General features: G+C 37.2%; 2 protein-coding genes across 2 annotated transcripts; one reads left to right on the forward strand and one right to left on the reverse strand.

The window, feature by feature from the left end:
* Positions 1-1,408: 1,408 nt before the first annotated feature.
* On the reverse strand, positions 1,409-9,064 carry atp6v1f (ATPase H+ transporting V1 subunit F). Its single transcript, XM_061912065.1, has 2 exons — positions 8,797-9,064; positions 1,409-1,797 (listed from the first exon to the last, which is right to left on the reverse strand). The coding sequence occupies exons 1-2, from the start codon at positions 8,952-8,954 to the stop codon at positions 1,596-1,598; spliced, it is 360 nt and encodes a 119-aa protein (XP_061768049.1). The 5' UTR covers positions 8,955-9,064; the 3' UTR covers positions 1,409-1,595.
* Positions 9,065-10,609: 1,545 nt separating this feature from the next.
* lamtor4 (late endosomal/lysosomal adaptor, MAPK and MTOR activator 4) lies at positions 10,610-15,117 on the forward strand. Its single transcript, XM_061912072.1, has 4 exons — positions 10,610-10,757; positions 10,831-10,914; positions 14,775-14,892; positions 14,962-15,117. The coding sequence occupies exons 1-4, from the start codon at positions 10,755-10,757 to the stop codon at positions 15,057-15,059; spliced, it is 303 nt and encodes a 100-aa protein (XP_061768056.1). The 5' UTR covers positions 10,610-10,754; the 3' UTR covers positions 15,060-15,117.
* The last annotated feature ends 164 nt before the right edge of the window (positions 15,118-15,281 follow it).

Below are 15,281 nucleotides of genomic sequence, written 5' to 3' on the forward strand. Positions count from 1 at the left end.
CCATTAATGCGGTAGAAAACGGATGGTTGGATTAACATGCATGAGAAGTTTTATGACTTGAACGTTATTTTTGAAACTGTGATTACCAGCGGAATTATTCATTACTTATGGTGTTAAGCAATGTCAGCTAAGATTTATCTGAGAGCCAGGTGCAGTCATCATGCTCTAGAGCCATAGGTTCCCTACCCGTGGTTTAAGCATTAGACACCTTTTTACCTGCACTCTGCCTCCCGCTGTTTCCCACATCTACAAAGCAATTAGCTACCGACTGCCACCTACTGATATGGAAGAGTATTACACGGTTACTCGGCATAGCTCGGTTAGGAGAGTGGCCGTGCTAGCAACCTGAGGGTTACAGGTTCGATTCCCGCTTCCGCCATTCTAGTCACTGCTGTTGTGTCTTTGGGCAAGACACTTTACCCACCTGCCCCCAGTGCCACCCACACTGGTTTAAATGTAACTTAGATATTGGGTGTCACTTTGTAAAGCGCTTTGAGTCACTAGAGAAAAGAGCTATATAAATATAATTATCTGAGAGCCATATGTAGTCATCAAAAGAGCCACATCTGGCTCTAGAGCCATAGGTTCCCTACCCCTGCTCTACTGTATCATCCATGTATCCATTTTGGTATAAACTCAACTGGTCGTGTTTGGAGGAAGAAGAATACTGAGTTGCATCCCAAGAACACCACACCTACTGTGAAGCATGGGGGTGGAAACATCATGCTTTGGGGCTGTTTTTCTGCTAAGGGGACAGGACGATTGATCCGTGTTAAGGAAAGAATGAATGGGGCCATGTATCCTGAGATTTTGAGCCAAAACCTCCTTCCATCAGTGAGAGCTTTGAATGGTTGACCAAATACTTATTTTCCACCATAATTTACAAATAAATTCTTTAAAATTCCTACAATGTGAATTCCTGGATTTTTTTCCACATTCTGTCTGTCACAGTTGAAGTGTACCTATGATGAAAATGACAGACCTCTGTCATCATTTGAAGTGGGAGAACTTGCACAATCGCTGGCTGACTAAATACTTTTTCTCCCCACTGCATCAGTCCCCAGACACATTTTTTTCTATAAATTTGGTACCCCGAGTCAAAATAATTGCCCGGGCCAAAGCGTTGTAGTGTTTAAGCAATGGACTGCCCCCACGATTGTTTTCATTGATTAATTGATACTTTTATTAGTAGATTGCACAGTACAGTACATATTCCGTACAATTGACCACTAAATGGTAACACCCCAATAAGTTTTTCAACTTGTTTAAGTCGGGGTCCACATTATTCAATTCATGGTTTGAGGAGAGAATCGCTTGGCATGATGAAGAACTTTGACATGAGTGCTGCAGATGGATAAGATTTTAAAGTGTTGCCATGACAACAAGGGTGTCAAAGAAGAGAGGAAGATGACTGTCAGGATATTTATTTAACTTCGAAACACATCTGAACAACACACTAAGTCACAAGTTTGCACTTCATGGAGAGTAAACGTTCACATGAGGAAAAATAAAATAATATATTAACAACACTTATGACACGATTATAGGTTTCATGCAGCTGCACAGATACATATAACACGCCATGGGGGGGTCGTTTATCGGAAGTCGTCGGCTGAGAACATGCCCTTAGCCCGCCGCAGGATGGAGTCCTTGGAGGCGTCGTAAGGATGTTCTTTGGAGGGAATCTCCAGCACTGCCGGGATGGACTGCATGTGGGCGTCGATGGCGTGGCGGATCATCTCGGCAATAAACTGATTGATGAGGATGATGCCGATGTCGTTACGGGACAGGAAGCTCCTGGACAAAAATGAATAAAAACATCATTTCAGTCTGTGCAAGACCTCACAAAATATAGTAGTAAACAATATTTGTAGTGTATCCACTACAAAACTGAATTTTTGCATTAAATTGGGTTTAAAACAAAGACTAATTAACAAATACTTAAGTAGTTTCCCAAAATGATCATTGAGTGATTACATTTTAAATTGAGCGAACGTAAACCAAGCGTATGAATTCCAAATAAAACTTCATTAATTTCTTGTTTTTTTACTCTAAAAAACTAATTAGGGGAAAACATGTATAGTTTTTTTTAGTGGTGGGTTTAAATGGAAAAACAAATGGATACACGGGATTGTCAATATTTTTTAAACATAAGATAAAAATTTACATCCATCCCTTATTGATATCTATCAAACATGTTTTAACACCAAACTTTGATTTTTACCAAAGTTAAATTGAATGTACAAAGAAAATCATTCATGTGTATAAGTAAACAACAATAATGGCGGTAGATTAAAAAATGTTTTATACAAGTTAACACATAGATAACATAAAAATCTACATCCATCAAACACTTATCTATACTTATCAAACATATTTTAACACCATTCCCTGCTTAGGCTGTTGCCCCCGCGACCCGACCTCGGATAAGCGGAAGATGATGGATGATGGACTTCAATTTTTACTAAATTTAAATAGAATGCAGAAAGAAACTCATTTGTGTGTATAAGTAGAAAACAACAATAACGGCAGTAGATCTAAAAAAAACAACTATTTTTTTATACAAGTTAACACATAAACCAAAAGGTAATTGTGAAATCTGCAAACTTTACAATAACTACTTAACAGATGCATAAATCCATGATTATTCTCTTTACTCTTTGGTGTTTGTTTTCTGTTGTTTTGTATATTTAACTTTAATTATCTATGCTTGTCTTATTGCACTGCATTGCACATGTATTTATGTTATATATTGTACCGCTTTAATAGAAAAACGATCGGAACTGAAAGACACATTTTACTACGTGCTGTGATATTTCAATGATTTATTATTTTTGGTATTAGAAAAGCGTTCACATAAAAACTGTAATTACGCATTGAATAGGGTTGAAAGCGAAGCATTAAAAACAAAGACTAATAATAAACAAATACCTACATAGGTTCCCCAAATTATCATCGAGTGATTACATTTTAAATTGAGCAAACGTTAACCAAGCGTATGAATTTCAAACAAAACTTTATTCATTAAAAAAAAAAATGATGAGAAAACATTTATAGTTTTTAAGAGGTGAGTTTAAATGGAAAAACAAATGGATACACGGGATTGTCAATATTTTTTAAACATCAAATCTACATCCATCACTTATCTATACATATCAAACATGTTTTAACACCAAACTTCAATTTTTACAGAAAAAATACAACCTTAAAAATGATTCTAGGATTTTTAAACACATATACCTTTTTACCTTTTAAATTCCTTCCACTTCTTTCCTGACAATTTAAATCAATGTTCAAGTATTTTGTTTTGTTTTTTGTTGTAAAGATTAATAAATACATTTTAATATAATTCTTCATTTTAGCTTCTGTTTTTTCGACGAAGAATATTTGTGAAATATTTCTTCAAACTTATGATTAAAATTCAAAAATCTGGAAAATCTAGAAGAAATAATGATTTGTCTTTGTTAGAAATATAGCTTGGTCCAATTTGTTATATATTCTAACAAAGTGCAGAGTGGATTTTAACCTATTTAAAACATGTCATCTAAATTCTAAAATTAATCTTAACAAACATACTACGAACATGTAGAAAAGAATATTACAGTGAATTATTGGACAGGAACAAAAATAGTATGAGAGCAACATGGGGAATTCTCAATAGCATTGTTAAAAATGGCACTAAGAGGGATTATCCCCCAATACTTCTTAGATGGAAATAAACATAATGACAACATAAAGGAAGTGGTTGAAAGCTTTAATAACTACTTTGTAAATATTGGACCAAAATTGGAAGAAGGGATTCCAGACCCAGTTTCAATTGAGGACTATAATGAGACCATAGAGTGAAATCCCAACTCCATGTTCCTCAGAAATGTGACACAGGAGGAAATTGTTTAAATCGTGAAAAAATGTAAATCAAAGACTTCAACTGATTGTAACGGAATTGATATGGATACGATAAAAAAGATTATTGATGAGATCTCAGGACCATTAATGTATATTAGTAACCTATCATTTCAAACAGGTACATTTCCAAACAAAATGAAAATAGCTAAAGTTGCACCAATTTATAAGACTGGAGATAAACATCTATTTACAAATTATAGACCTGTTTCTTTACTTCCACAATTGTCTAAAATCATTGAAAAACTGTTCAGTAAGAGATTAGAGCAGTGGTGTCGAAGTCAAACACAGAGTGGGCCAACATTTTAAAGTGAACAAAGTGGGCCAAGGTTCAACAAATTAACCTTTTCAAAGGAACCCGGACAACTTTTGCATTAAATATTGAACAAGCAAGGCTTACATAACTATATAGTGACACGCAAAATACAGTTTCAAATAATAATAATAATAATAAAATATCAATAATTATCGCTCAGTTTGCTACAATAAAAGCCCTGCTTCATGCTGCCTGCGCTAACTAAATACAGAGTCTCGGAAAACTGGCGTGCACAAGCGATCCCTCAGAAAGCTGGCGTGCACATCGCTTGTGCACGCCAGCTTTCCCAGACTCTTATTTTGTTAGCGCAGGCAGCATGAAGCAGGGCTTTTATTGTGAAGATAGGAAATGTGCAGTCGGCCTTTAGAGTTTTGACGGAAGGGACGGCGCGAAAGTCTGTTGAAATAAAAAGTGTTTCTGGCCTTCCTCTCTGTCATTTTTTCATAATAATGAACTGGCAGCAGCCAGCGTCATCTCACAAGACCCTCGGGTGCCGTGAATGTCAATCAAGCAAGCTACGGAATTTGCCGCCAATGTTTTTCTTGTAAAGTGTATGGAAGCTGGATGAATTAGATGCCAAAAACCAACCACTTTCATGTGGTATTGTACAGAAAGGACAACTTTTTTTCTCCTCCATTTGAAAATGTGGGCGTTATCATCATTACTGTCTGATTCCAATCAATGCAAGTCATCAGAATCAGGTAATACACCAACTTATATTCTTGTCTTTGTGAAAGAAAGACATCTATATGTGTTACACATGCTTGTATTATCATTAAACACATTTAACTTGTTTACAAAAATGTCTCTTTCATAAATAAATAAATATAAATGATATATATAAATGAGGTAGATCCCCTCGAGTTGGTCAATTGAAAAGTAGCTCGCCTGCAGAAAAAGTGTGGGCACCCCTGTACTAGACCAAAAATCACTTTATATTCTCTACTGCTCACTAGTGTTACCATATCTGAGCTGCTGTGTAGAAATAATTACAAAAGTACACTTCATTCACTAACAGTGTTACAAAAAAGATCAGTTAGAATAATACATCATGTTGGATATAGAGAACATACAAAGCCTTTATTTATCGAATCAAAGATACTGAAATTCCACGACATAGTGAATTTGCAAACAGCTAAAATTATACACAAAGCAAACTATAACCTGCTTCCCAAGAATATACAACAATTTTTCTCAACAAAAGAAGAGAAATATAATCTTAGAGAAAAATGTCATTTAAAACATTTGTACGCACGTCCAACACTTAAGACCTTCAGTATATCAGGATGTGGAATGAAATGATGGAATGGATTAAGCAAAGCAATCAAACAATGTACAAATATGATCCACTTCAAGGAACTCTTCAAACTGGAAGTGTTTACAAAGTACAAAAAAAGAAGAACCACGATGAACATTCAGATTTTATTCACCCATTCATTCTCAAAATAATCTTACTTATCTCATCGTATGGAATAAAACTTGCTTCACCAATTATTTATTTATTTTTATAGTGATTACTTATTACTTATGGAACATACATTGTGAATACATTGAGAACAGGAAGTGAACAAAAGTTTTAGCAACTGTTATGTAAAAGAAAAGGGGCGGCATTGCTCGGTTGGTAGAGGGTTGCAGGTTGCAGGTTCGATTCCCGCTTCCCCTATCTTAGTCACTGCCGTTGTGTCCTTGGGCAAGACACTTGACCCACCTGCTCCCAGTGCCACCCACACTGCTTTAAATGTAACTTAGATATTGGGTTTCACTATGTAAAAGCGCTTTGAGTCACTAGAGAAAAGCGCTATATAAATATAATTCACTTCACTTCACTAGGATTAAATAAACTCTGCTTCTTCCTCCTCCTTTTCGAACATGTTGAAAAGAGAAACTGGAAATTGTGACGTATCATGTTGTATGCTTGCATGTTTGAAATAAACTCAAACTCAAACAGGAAAAATTACAAATGATGTTCCATAAATTATTTGTTTAACTTTTTCAAAAAGATTCGAAATAGCTAGTTTTCCTCTTCATTTTATCCGCTTGAATTTTGAATTTTAAAAGAGTAAAAATTGAAGATAAACCATGTTTCAAAATTTAATGTTCATTTTTTTTGGGTGTGTTTTCTCCTCTTTTAAATTGTTCCATTAAGTGGGTTTTTTTTCATCATTTATTCTCTACAAAAAACCTTCCGTAAAAGGAAAAAATATGTATGACGGAATGACAGACAGAAATACCCTTTTTTTTAATATACCGTATTTCCTTGAATTGCCGCAGGGCTTAAAGTATGCGCCTGCCGGGTCAAACTGGCTTCCCAAAATAATTAGTGCATGCTTAGTATTACTGCCTGGTCAAACTTCCCCTGTCATCATTTTCAAAATGGAGGAGGCTAATTTCAATACCGGTAATTTGAAATCGCATAAAGGGAAGAAGATTAAGAGCTATTCAGTAGGATTTAAGGTCCAGGCTTACATCACACTCAAATTTTTACTGCGTGCCTTTGGTAAGTGCCGGAGTGAGAAGAGGTTTTAAAATAGTCAGCGCATGCTTACTTTTACCGCATGCCTTTGGTAAGTGCCGGAGTGAGAAGAGGTTTTAAAATAGTCAGCGCATGCTTACTTTTACCGCATGCCTTTGGTAAGAACAGGAGGGAGAATAGTTTTTAAATTAATCAGCGCCCCGGCGGCAATTCAAGGAAATACGGTATCCATCCATCCATCCATTACCTACCGCTTATTCCCTTTTGAGGTCGCGGGGGTGCTGGCGCCTATCTCAGCTACAATCGGGCGGAAGGCATCGTACACCCTGGACAAGTCGCTACCTCATCGCAGGGCCAACACAGATAGACGAACAACATTCACACTCACATTCACACACTTTACGGTATATATAGATTAATTTATTAAAGGTAAATTGAGCCAATTGGTTATTTCTGGCAATTTATTTAAGTGTGTATCAAACTGGTAGCCCTTGGCATTAATCAGTACCCAAGAAGTAGCTCTTGGTTTCAAAAAGGTTGGTGACCCCTGATTTAGAGACTAGAATTACTGGTTTGAAAACAATTTTAACCCAAATAGGTGAAATTAGACAATCTCCCACGGCACACCACACTTGATCTCACGGCACACGCGGCACAGTGGTTGAAAAACACTGCACTAGTGTGCCGCGGCACAGTGGTTGAAAAACACTGTGGTATGGTATGGAGATAGGCACCAGCGCCCCCTGCCACTCCAAAGGGAATAAGCGGTAGAAAATGGATGGATGGATAAAGGGAAGAAGATTAAGAGCTATTCAGTAAGATTTAAGGTCCAAGATTACATCACACTCAAATTTTTACTGCATGCCTTTGGTAAGTGCCGGAGTGAGAAGAGGTTTTAAAATAATTAGCGCATGCTTACTTTTACCGCATGCCTTTAGTAAGCGCAGAAATGAGAAGAGTTTTTAAATTAATTAGCGCCCCGGCGGCAATTCAAGGAAATACGGTATATATAGATTTATTTATTAAAGGTAAATTGAGCAAATTGGCTATTTCTGGCAATTTATTTAAGTGTGTATCAAACTGGTAGCCCTTGGCATTAATCAGTACCCAAGAAGTAGCTCTTGGTTTCAAAAAGGTTGGTGAACCCTGATTTAGAGACAGAATTACTGGTTTGAAAACAATTTTAACCCAAATAGGTGAAATTAGACAATCTCGCACGGCACACCACACTTGATCTCACGGCACACGCGGCACAGTGGTTGAAAAACACTGCACTAGTGTGCCGCAGCAAAGTGGTTGAAAAACACTGTGGTATGATATGGAGATAGGCACCAGCGCCCCCCGCAACCCCAAAGGGAATAAGCGGTATAAAATGGATGGATAGATAAAGGGAAGAAAATTAAGAGCTATTCAGTAGGATTTAAGGTCCAAGCTTACATCACACTCAAATTTTTACTGCATGCCTTTGGTAAGTGCCGGAGTGAGATGAGGTTTTAAACTAGTTAGCGCATGCTTACATTTACCACATGCCTTTAGTAAGCGCAGGAGTGAGAATAATTTTTAAATTAATTAGCGCCCCGGCGGCAATTCAAGGAAATACGGTAAATATAGATTTATTTATTAAAAGTACAATTGAGCAAATTGGCTATTTCTGGCAATTTATTTAAGTGTGTATCAAACTGGTAGCCCTTCGCATTAATCAGTACCCAAGAAGTAGCTCTTGGTTTCAAAAAGGTTGGTGACCCCTGATTTAGAGACTAGAATTACTGGTTTGAAATTTGTTTCAACCCAAATAGGTGAAATTAGACAATCTCCCACGGCACACCACACTTTATGTGTGCCGCGGCACAGTGGTTGAAAACACTGCACTCGTGTGCCGCGGCACAGTGGTTGAAAAACACTGTGGTATGGTATGGAGATAGGCACCAGCGCCCCCCGCCACCCCAAAGGGAATAAGCGGTAGAAAATGGATGGATGGATATTGCTGTTATTCGAAGAAATGTGTTTGTAAGAGAAAATTAAAAAATGAGTGTATGTAGAAATTCGATGATTAATGTTAGAAAAACAAGATCTAATACCAGTGAGATGAAGTAGAAGGACTTACTTGAAGGTGTCCTCGATGTCCGAGAGGCTGGTGTCTTTTTCCACCACCAAAAAATTCGGTTTTCGGTTCTTGTTGAGTTCACCGATACCACCGAGTAAGAATCCGGTGCACGTATCTTCATCGCCGATTACAGCGATCAGTTTCCCGCGGCCGGCCATTACGAGAAGAGACGATTACAAAGTAGATGAGAATATTTGCTCTCTAGTCGCTAGGCTGGATTGTAGATCATGTGATCGTCATCTGACCGACACTTCCTGTCCGCGGCCGTGCACTTCCTGCGCATATGGTGCGTTCACTGTACCTCGGAAGTATTATTTTGAAGCATGGAATGACGTTCTATATCAGGGGTCAGCAACCTTTTAGAACCAAGAGCTACTTCTTGGGTACTGATTAATGCCAAGGGCTACCAGTTTGATACACACTTAATGAAATTGCCAGAATTGGCAAATTTGCTCAATTTACCTTTAATAAATAAATCTATATATATTTAAAAATGGGTATTTCTGTCTGTCATTCCGTCATACATTTTTTTCCTTTTATGGAAGGTTTTTTTTGTAGAGAATAAATGATGAAAAAAAAACACTTAATTGAACGCTTTAAAAGAGGAAAAAAACACACAAAAAATGTTTTTGTTTTGAAACATAGTTTATCTTCAATTTCGACTCTTTCAAAGTCCAAATTTAACCGAAAAAAAGAAAAAAAAAATACTAGCTAATTCGAATCTTTTAAAAAAAAAAAAAAAAAAAAAAAAAAAAAAAAAAGAATTTATGGAACATCATTAGTAATTTTTCCTGATTAAGATTATTTTTTAGAATTTTGATGACATGTTTTAAATAGGTTAAAATCCAATCTGCACTTTGTTAGAATATATAACAAATTGGACCAAGCTATATTTCTAACAAAGACAAATCATTATTTCTTCTACATTTTCCAGAATTTTTTCAAAAAGAAATTCTAAATACTTTGAAATAAGATTTAAATTTGATTCTAAAGATTTTCTAGATTTGCCAGAATATTTTTTTTTAATTTTAATCTTAATAAGTTGCAAGGAATATTTCACAAATATTCTTCGTCGAAATAAACAGAAGCTAAAATGAAGAATTAAATAAAAATGTATTTATTATTCTTCACTATAGAAAAAAAAATACTTGAACATTGATTTAAATTGTCAGGAAAGAGGAAGGAATTTAAAAGGTAAAAAGGTATATGTGTTTAAAAATCCTAAAATCATTTTTAAGGTTGTATTTTTTTCTCTAAAATTGTCTTTCTGAAAGTTAGAAGAAGCAAAGCAAAAAAATAAATGAATTTATTCAAACAAGTGAAGACCAAGTCTTTAAAATATTTTCTTGGATTTTCAAATTCTATTTGAGTTTTGTCTCTCTTAGAATTAAAAATGTCGAGCAAAGCGAGACCAGCTTGCTAGTAAATAAATAGAATTTTAAAAATAGAGGCAGCTCACTGGTAAGTGCTGCTATTTGAGCTATTTTTAGAACAGGCCAGCGGGCGACTCATCTGGTCCTTACGGGCGACCTGGTGCCCGCGGGCACCGTGTTGGTGACCCCTGTTCTATATGATAGGTTGCCGCATTAAAAAAAATAATTTTATTGTCACAGTACAATATTATAAATATTTATAATGCAAACAGAGCTAATTGATTGTGTTTGCTAACTATGTACCATCACGACGGTCCTCGCCAAATTACTTGGAAGACTTAATGCGATTATTACCATCATATTATGTTTCAAAAATGAATCGTTTTATTTAATAGTATGTTTCATATTGTTAAATTAAGTAGACGTACTTAATATTCGATCAGAATCTTGGCGTCAAAGAAATTGTTATTTTTCCCACTGTCGTGAAGTACTCACGGACCGGGTCACGTGAAAGCACGCGCACTCAACCAGGAAGTGATGGCCGCCTGCGAACAATTATAAACAGGACGAAGGGGAAAAGGAAAGATGGTGAGTTTAAAACGCTTTTGTGTCTTTTAACTTCACTTTTACGTTAAGTTCAAGCAACGCTTGTGTTATTCAGACCACAGCAGCCCTCATTGCGGGTCTGGAGCAGATCCCGGACCAGCTGGGATATCTGGTGATCAGTGAGGATGGAGTTCTGGCCGTGAGTGACTTTATACTTCTACTATTTAGTTTATGACTTTATACTTCTACTATTTAGTTTATGACTTTATACTCCTACTATTTAGTTTATGACTTTATACTTCTACTATTTAGTTTACATTCATGGAAAATATGAATATCTATGTGCATTTATTAATGACGTTTAAATGTTTAGTCATTTAATTGCAGGGTACTTTGACATTTTGCTCTTTATTTATTATTTTACTTATTTTTTTGGTCTGCTTTTGTATTAGCTCTGTATCATTCCGTGAGGTGTATATTATTATTATTATTATTATTATTATTTTCTCTGTTTGGTTTATACTTTATGAAGTTTTTCGATTGTTTCATTACATTTGATGTATGTGTTGGTTTAAAGGCCTACTGAAATGAGAATATCTTATTTAAACGGGGATAGCAGCTCCATTCTATGTGTCATACTTCATCATTTCGCCATATTGCCATATTTTTGCTGAAATAATTTAGTAGAGAACATCCAGGATAAAATTCGCAACTTTCGGTTTTAACAGAAAAGCCCTGCCTGTACCGGAAGTCGCAGACGATGACATCACAAGCTGATGGCTCCTCACATATTCACAATCAATCAATCAATCAATCAATGTTTATTTATATAGCCCCAAATCACAAATGTCTCAAAGGACTGCACAAATCATTACGACTACAACATCCTCGGAAGAACCCACAAAAGGGCAAGGAAAACTCACACCCAGTGGGCAGAGAGAATTCACATCCAGTGGGACGCCAGTGACAATGCTGACTATGAGAAACCTTGGAGAGGACCTCAGATGTGGGCAACCCCCCCCCTCTAGGGGACCGAAAGCAATGGATGTGGAGCGGGTCTAACATGATACTGTGAAAGTTCAATCCATAGTGGCTCCAACACAGCCGCGAGAGTTCAGTTCAAAGCGGATCCAAGACAGCAGCGAGAGTCCCGTCCACAGGAGACCATCTCAAGCGGAGGCGGATCAGCAGCGTAGAGATGTCCCCAACCGATACAGGCGAGCGGTCCATCCTGGGTCTCGACTCTGGACAGCCAGTACTTCATCCATGGTCATCGGACCGGACCCCCTCCACAAGGGAGGGGGGGACATAGGAGAAAGAAAAGAAGCGGCAGATCAACTGGTCTAAAAAGGAGGTCTATTTAAAGGCTAGAGTATACAGATGAGTTTTAAGGTGAGACTTAAATGCTTCTACTGAGGTGGCATCTCGAACTGTTACCGGGAGGGCATTCCAGAGTACTGGAGCCCGAACGGAAAACGCTCTATAGCCCGCAGACTTTTTTTGGGCTCTAGGAATCACTAATAAGCCGGAGTCTTTTGAAGGCAGATTTCTTGCCGGGACATATGGTACAATACAATCGGCAAGATAGGATGGAGCTAGACCGTGTAGTATTTTATACGTAAGTAGTAAAACCTTAAAGTCACATCTTAAGTGCACAGGAAGCCAGTTCAGGTGAGCCAGTACAGGTATATATGTATGTATGTATGTATATAAAGGTATATACAGTACAGGTATATATGTATGTATATATGTATATAAAGGTATATACAGTATAGGTATATATGTATGTATATATGTATATAAAGGTATATACAGTATAGGTATATATGTATATAAAGGTATATACAGTATAGGTATATATGTATGTATATATGTATATAAAGGTATATACAGTATAGGTATATATGTATGTATATATGTATATAAAGGTATATACAGTATAGGTATATATGTTTATAAAGGTATATACAGTATAGGTATATATGTATGTATATATGTATATAAAGGTATATACAGTATAGGTATATATGTATGTATATATGTATATAAAGGTATATACAGTACAGGCGTAATATGATCAAACTTTCTTGTTCTTGTCAAAAGTCTAGCAGCCGCATTTTGTACCAACTGTAATCTTTTAATGCTAGACATGGGGAGACCCCAAAATAATACGTTACAGTAGTCGAGACGAGACGTAACAAACGCATGGATAATGATCTCAGCGTCTTGTTTTTAATGGAAGCCTCCAACAAAAACAGCTATTCGGACCGAGAAAACGACAATTTCGCCATTAATTTGAGCGAGGATGAAAGATTCGTGTTTGAAGATATTGATAGCGATTAAAAAAAGATTAAAAAAAACAAGTTAAAAAAAAAATGCGGTTGCATTGTGACCGATTCATATGTTTTTAGACACATTTACTAGGATAATTCTGGGAAATCCCTTATCTTTCCATTGTGTTGCTCGTGTTTTAGTGAGTTTAACAGTACCTGATAGTCGGAGGTGTGTGTCCACGGGTGTGTTGACGCCAGTGTCTCAGGGAAGTCGACGGCAGCTTTATGGGCGGCACAGGTTCAGCTGATCTCCGGTAAGAAGCGACTTTTTACCACAATTTTCTCACTGAAACCTGATCTCGGAGGCTTAGTAGTGGATCGTCTTGACAAGTCCCCAGCCTTCTCCACTGACTTCCCAAATGGCCAAATGAAGTACCAGGCAAGTTTGAAACACAGTCTACCCCAGGGCAGCTGTGGCTACTGATGTAGCTTACCACCACCAGGTGTGAATGAATGATGGGTTCCCACTTCTCTGTTAGCGCTTTGAGTATCTAACAATAGAAAAGTGCGATATAAATCTAATCCATTATTATTATTATTATTATTATTATCATCCATGTTCGCTCCGATCCATAGTAAAGCTTCACCTCCGGGAATTTTAAACAAGGAATCACCGTGTGTTTGTGTGGCTAAAGGCTAAAGCTTCCCAACTCCATCTTTCTTCTTTGACATCTCCATTATTAATTGAACAAATTGCAAAGGATTCAGCAACACAGATGTCCAAAATACTGTGTAATTATGCAGCTAAAGCAGACGACTTTTAGCTGTGTGTGTGTGCAGCGCTCATATTCCCCAACAGCGTGTGACGTCACGCGTACACGTCATCATTACGTGACGTTTTCAAGAAAAAACTCCCGGGAAATTTAAAATTGCAATTTAGTGTTGCAATGTTAATATTTCATCATTGATATATAAACTATCAGACTGCGTGGTCGCTAGTAGTGGCTTTCAGTAGGCCTTTAAAGGCCTACTGAAATGAGATGTTCTTATTTAAACGGGGATAGCAGGTCCATTCTATGTGTCATACTTCATCATTTCGCGATATTGCCATATTTTTGCTGAAAGGATTTAGTAGAGAACATCCACGATAAAGTTCGCAACTTTTGGTCGCTGATAAAAAAGCCTTGCCTGATGTGTGCGTGACGTGAACTCAGTATTCTTCTTCCTCTAAACACCAGCAGTTGAGTTTATACCAAAAAGTTCTATTTTGGTTTCATCTGACCACATGACATTCTCCCAATCCTCTGCTGTATCATCCATGTATCCATTTTGGTATAAACTCAACTCGTCGTGTTTGGAGGAAGAACAATACTGAGTTGCATCCCAAGAACACCATACCTACTGTGAAGCATGGGGGTGGAAACATCATGCTTTGGGGCTGTTTTTCTGCTAAGGGGACAGGACGATTGATCCGTGTTAAGGAAAGAATGAATGGGGCCATGTATCCTGAGATTTTGAGCCAAAACCTCCTTCCATCAGTGAGAGCTTTGAATGGTTGACCAAATACTTATTTTCCACCATAATTTACAAATAAATTCTTTAAAATTCCTACAATGTGAATTCCTGGATTTTTTTCCCACATTCTGTCTCTCACAGTTGAAGTGTACCTATGATGAAAATGACAGACCTCTGTCATCATTTGAAGTGGGAGAACTTGCACAATCGATGGCTGACTAAATACCTTTTTTCCCCACTGTATGTGGTGAGTAACTCCTCCCCTCTACAGTCCTCAGGTGAGCTGGAAAATGACGAGCACACAGCAGGCGTGATGATGCAGATGGTTCGCACGGCCAGTCGCTTCAGGTTGTCAGGCTCGACCAACATACCATTTAAACGCATCTCAGGTAACAAACACACACACACACACACACTTATCACACTCCTTATTAATGTGTCGTCTTCTCTCCCTTCAGTGGTTTTGGAGGATTTTGTTTACACGGTGACCGTTTCAGTTCAGAAGGTTTTTGTGGTCAAACGTCAGAACAACCAGCAGGAGCCAATCAGTGTTTAGAGATAAGAAACTGGAAGTGATGACACATTATTTGTTTGAATAAATTGATTTATTGTGAGCTTGCCTGATCACTGATGTAGCTTTGAGCTGGGGGTCGGCAACACAAAACGTTGAAAGAGCCATATTGGACAAAAAATACAAACAACAAATCTGTCTGGAGCCGCCAAAAATAAAAAGCGGTATAAATAAGTCTTATAGTGAAGGCAAAACATGATGTAAGTG

This window comes from Nerophis ophidion, linkage group LG10 (assembly GCF_033978795.1).
Source record: "Nerophis ophidion isolate RoL-2023_Sa linkage group LG10, RoL_Noph_v1.0, whole genome shotgun sequence".
Lineage (NCBI taxonomy): Eukaryota > Metazoa > Chordata > Actinopteri > Syngnathiformes > Syngnathidae > Nerophis > Nerophis ophidion.

Coding starts and splice junctions, on each gene's coding strand:
- lamtor4 (XM_061912072.1), top strand. Junction 10,915..14,774: donor GTGAGGATGGAGTTCTGGCC/GTGAGTGACTTT, acceptor TCCCCTCTACAG/TCCTCAGGTGAGCTGGAAAA. Junction 14,893..14,961: donor ACCATTTAAACGCATCTCAG/GTAACAAACACA, acceptor CTCTCCCTTCAG/TGGTTTTGGAGGATTTTGTT.
- atp6v1f (XM_061912065.1), bottom strand. CDS start 8,954: ATGGCCGGCCGCGGGAAACTGATCGCTGTAATCGGCGATGAAGATACG. Junction 1,798..8,796: donor GACATCGAGGACACCTTCAA/GTAAGTCCTTCT, acceptor ATTTTTGTCCAG/GAGCTTCCTGTCCCGTAACG.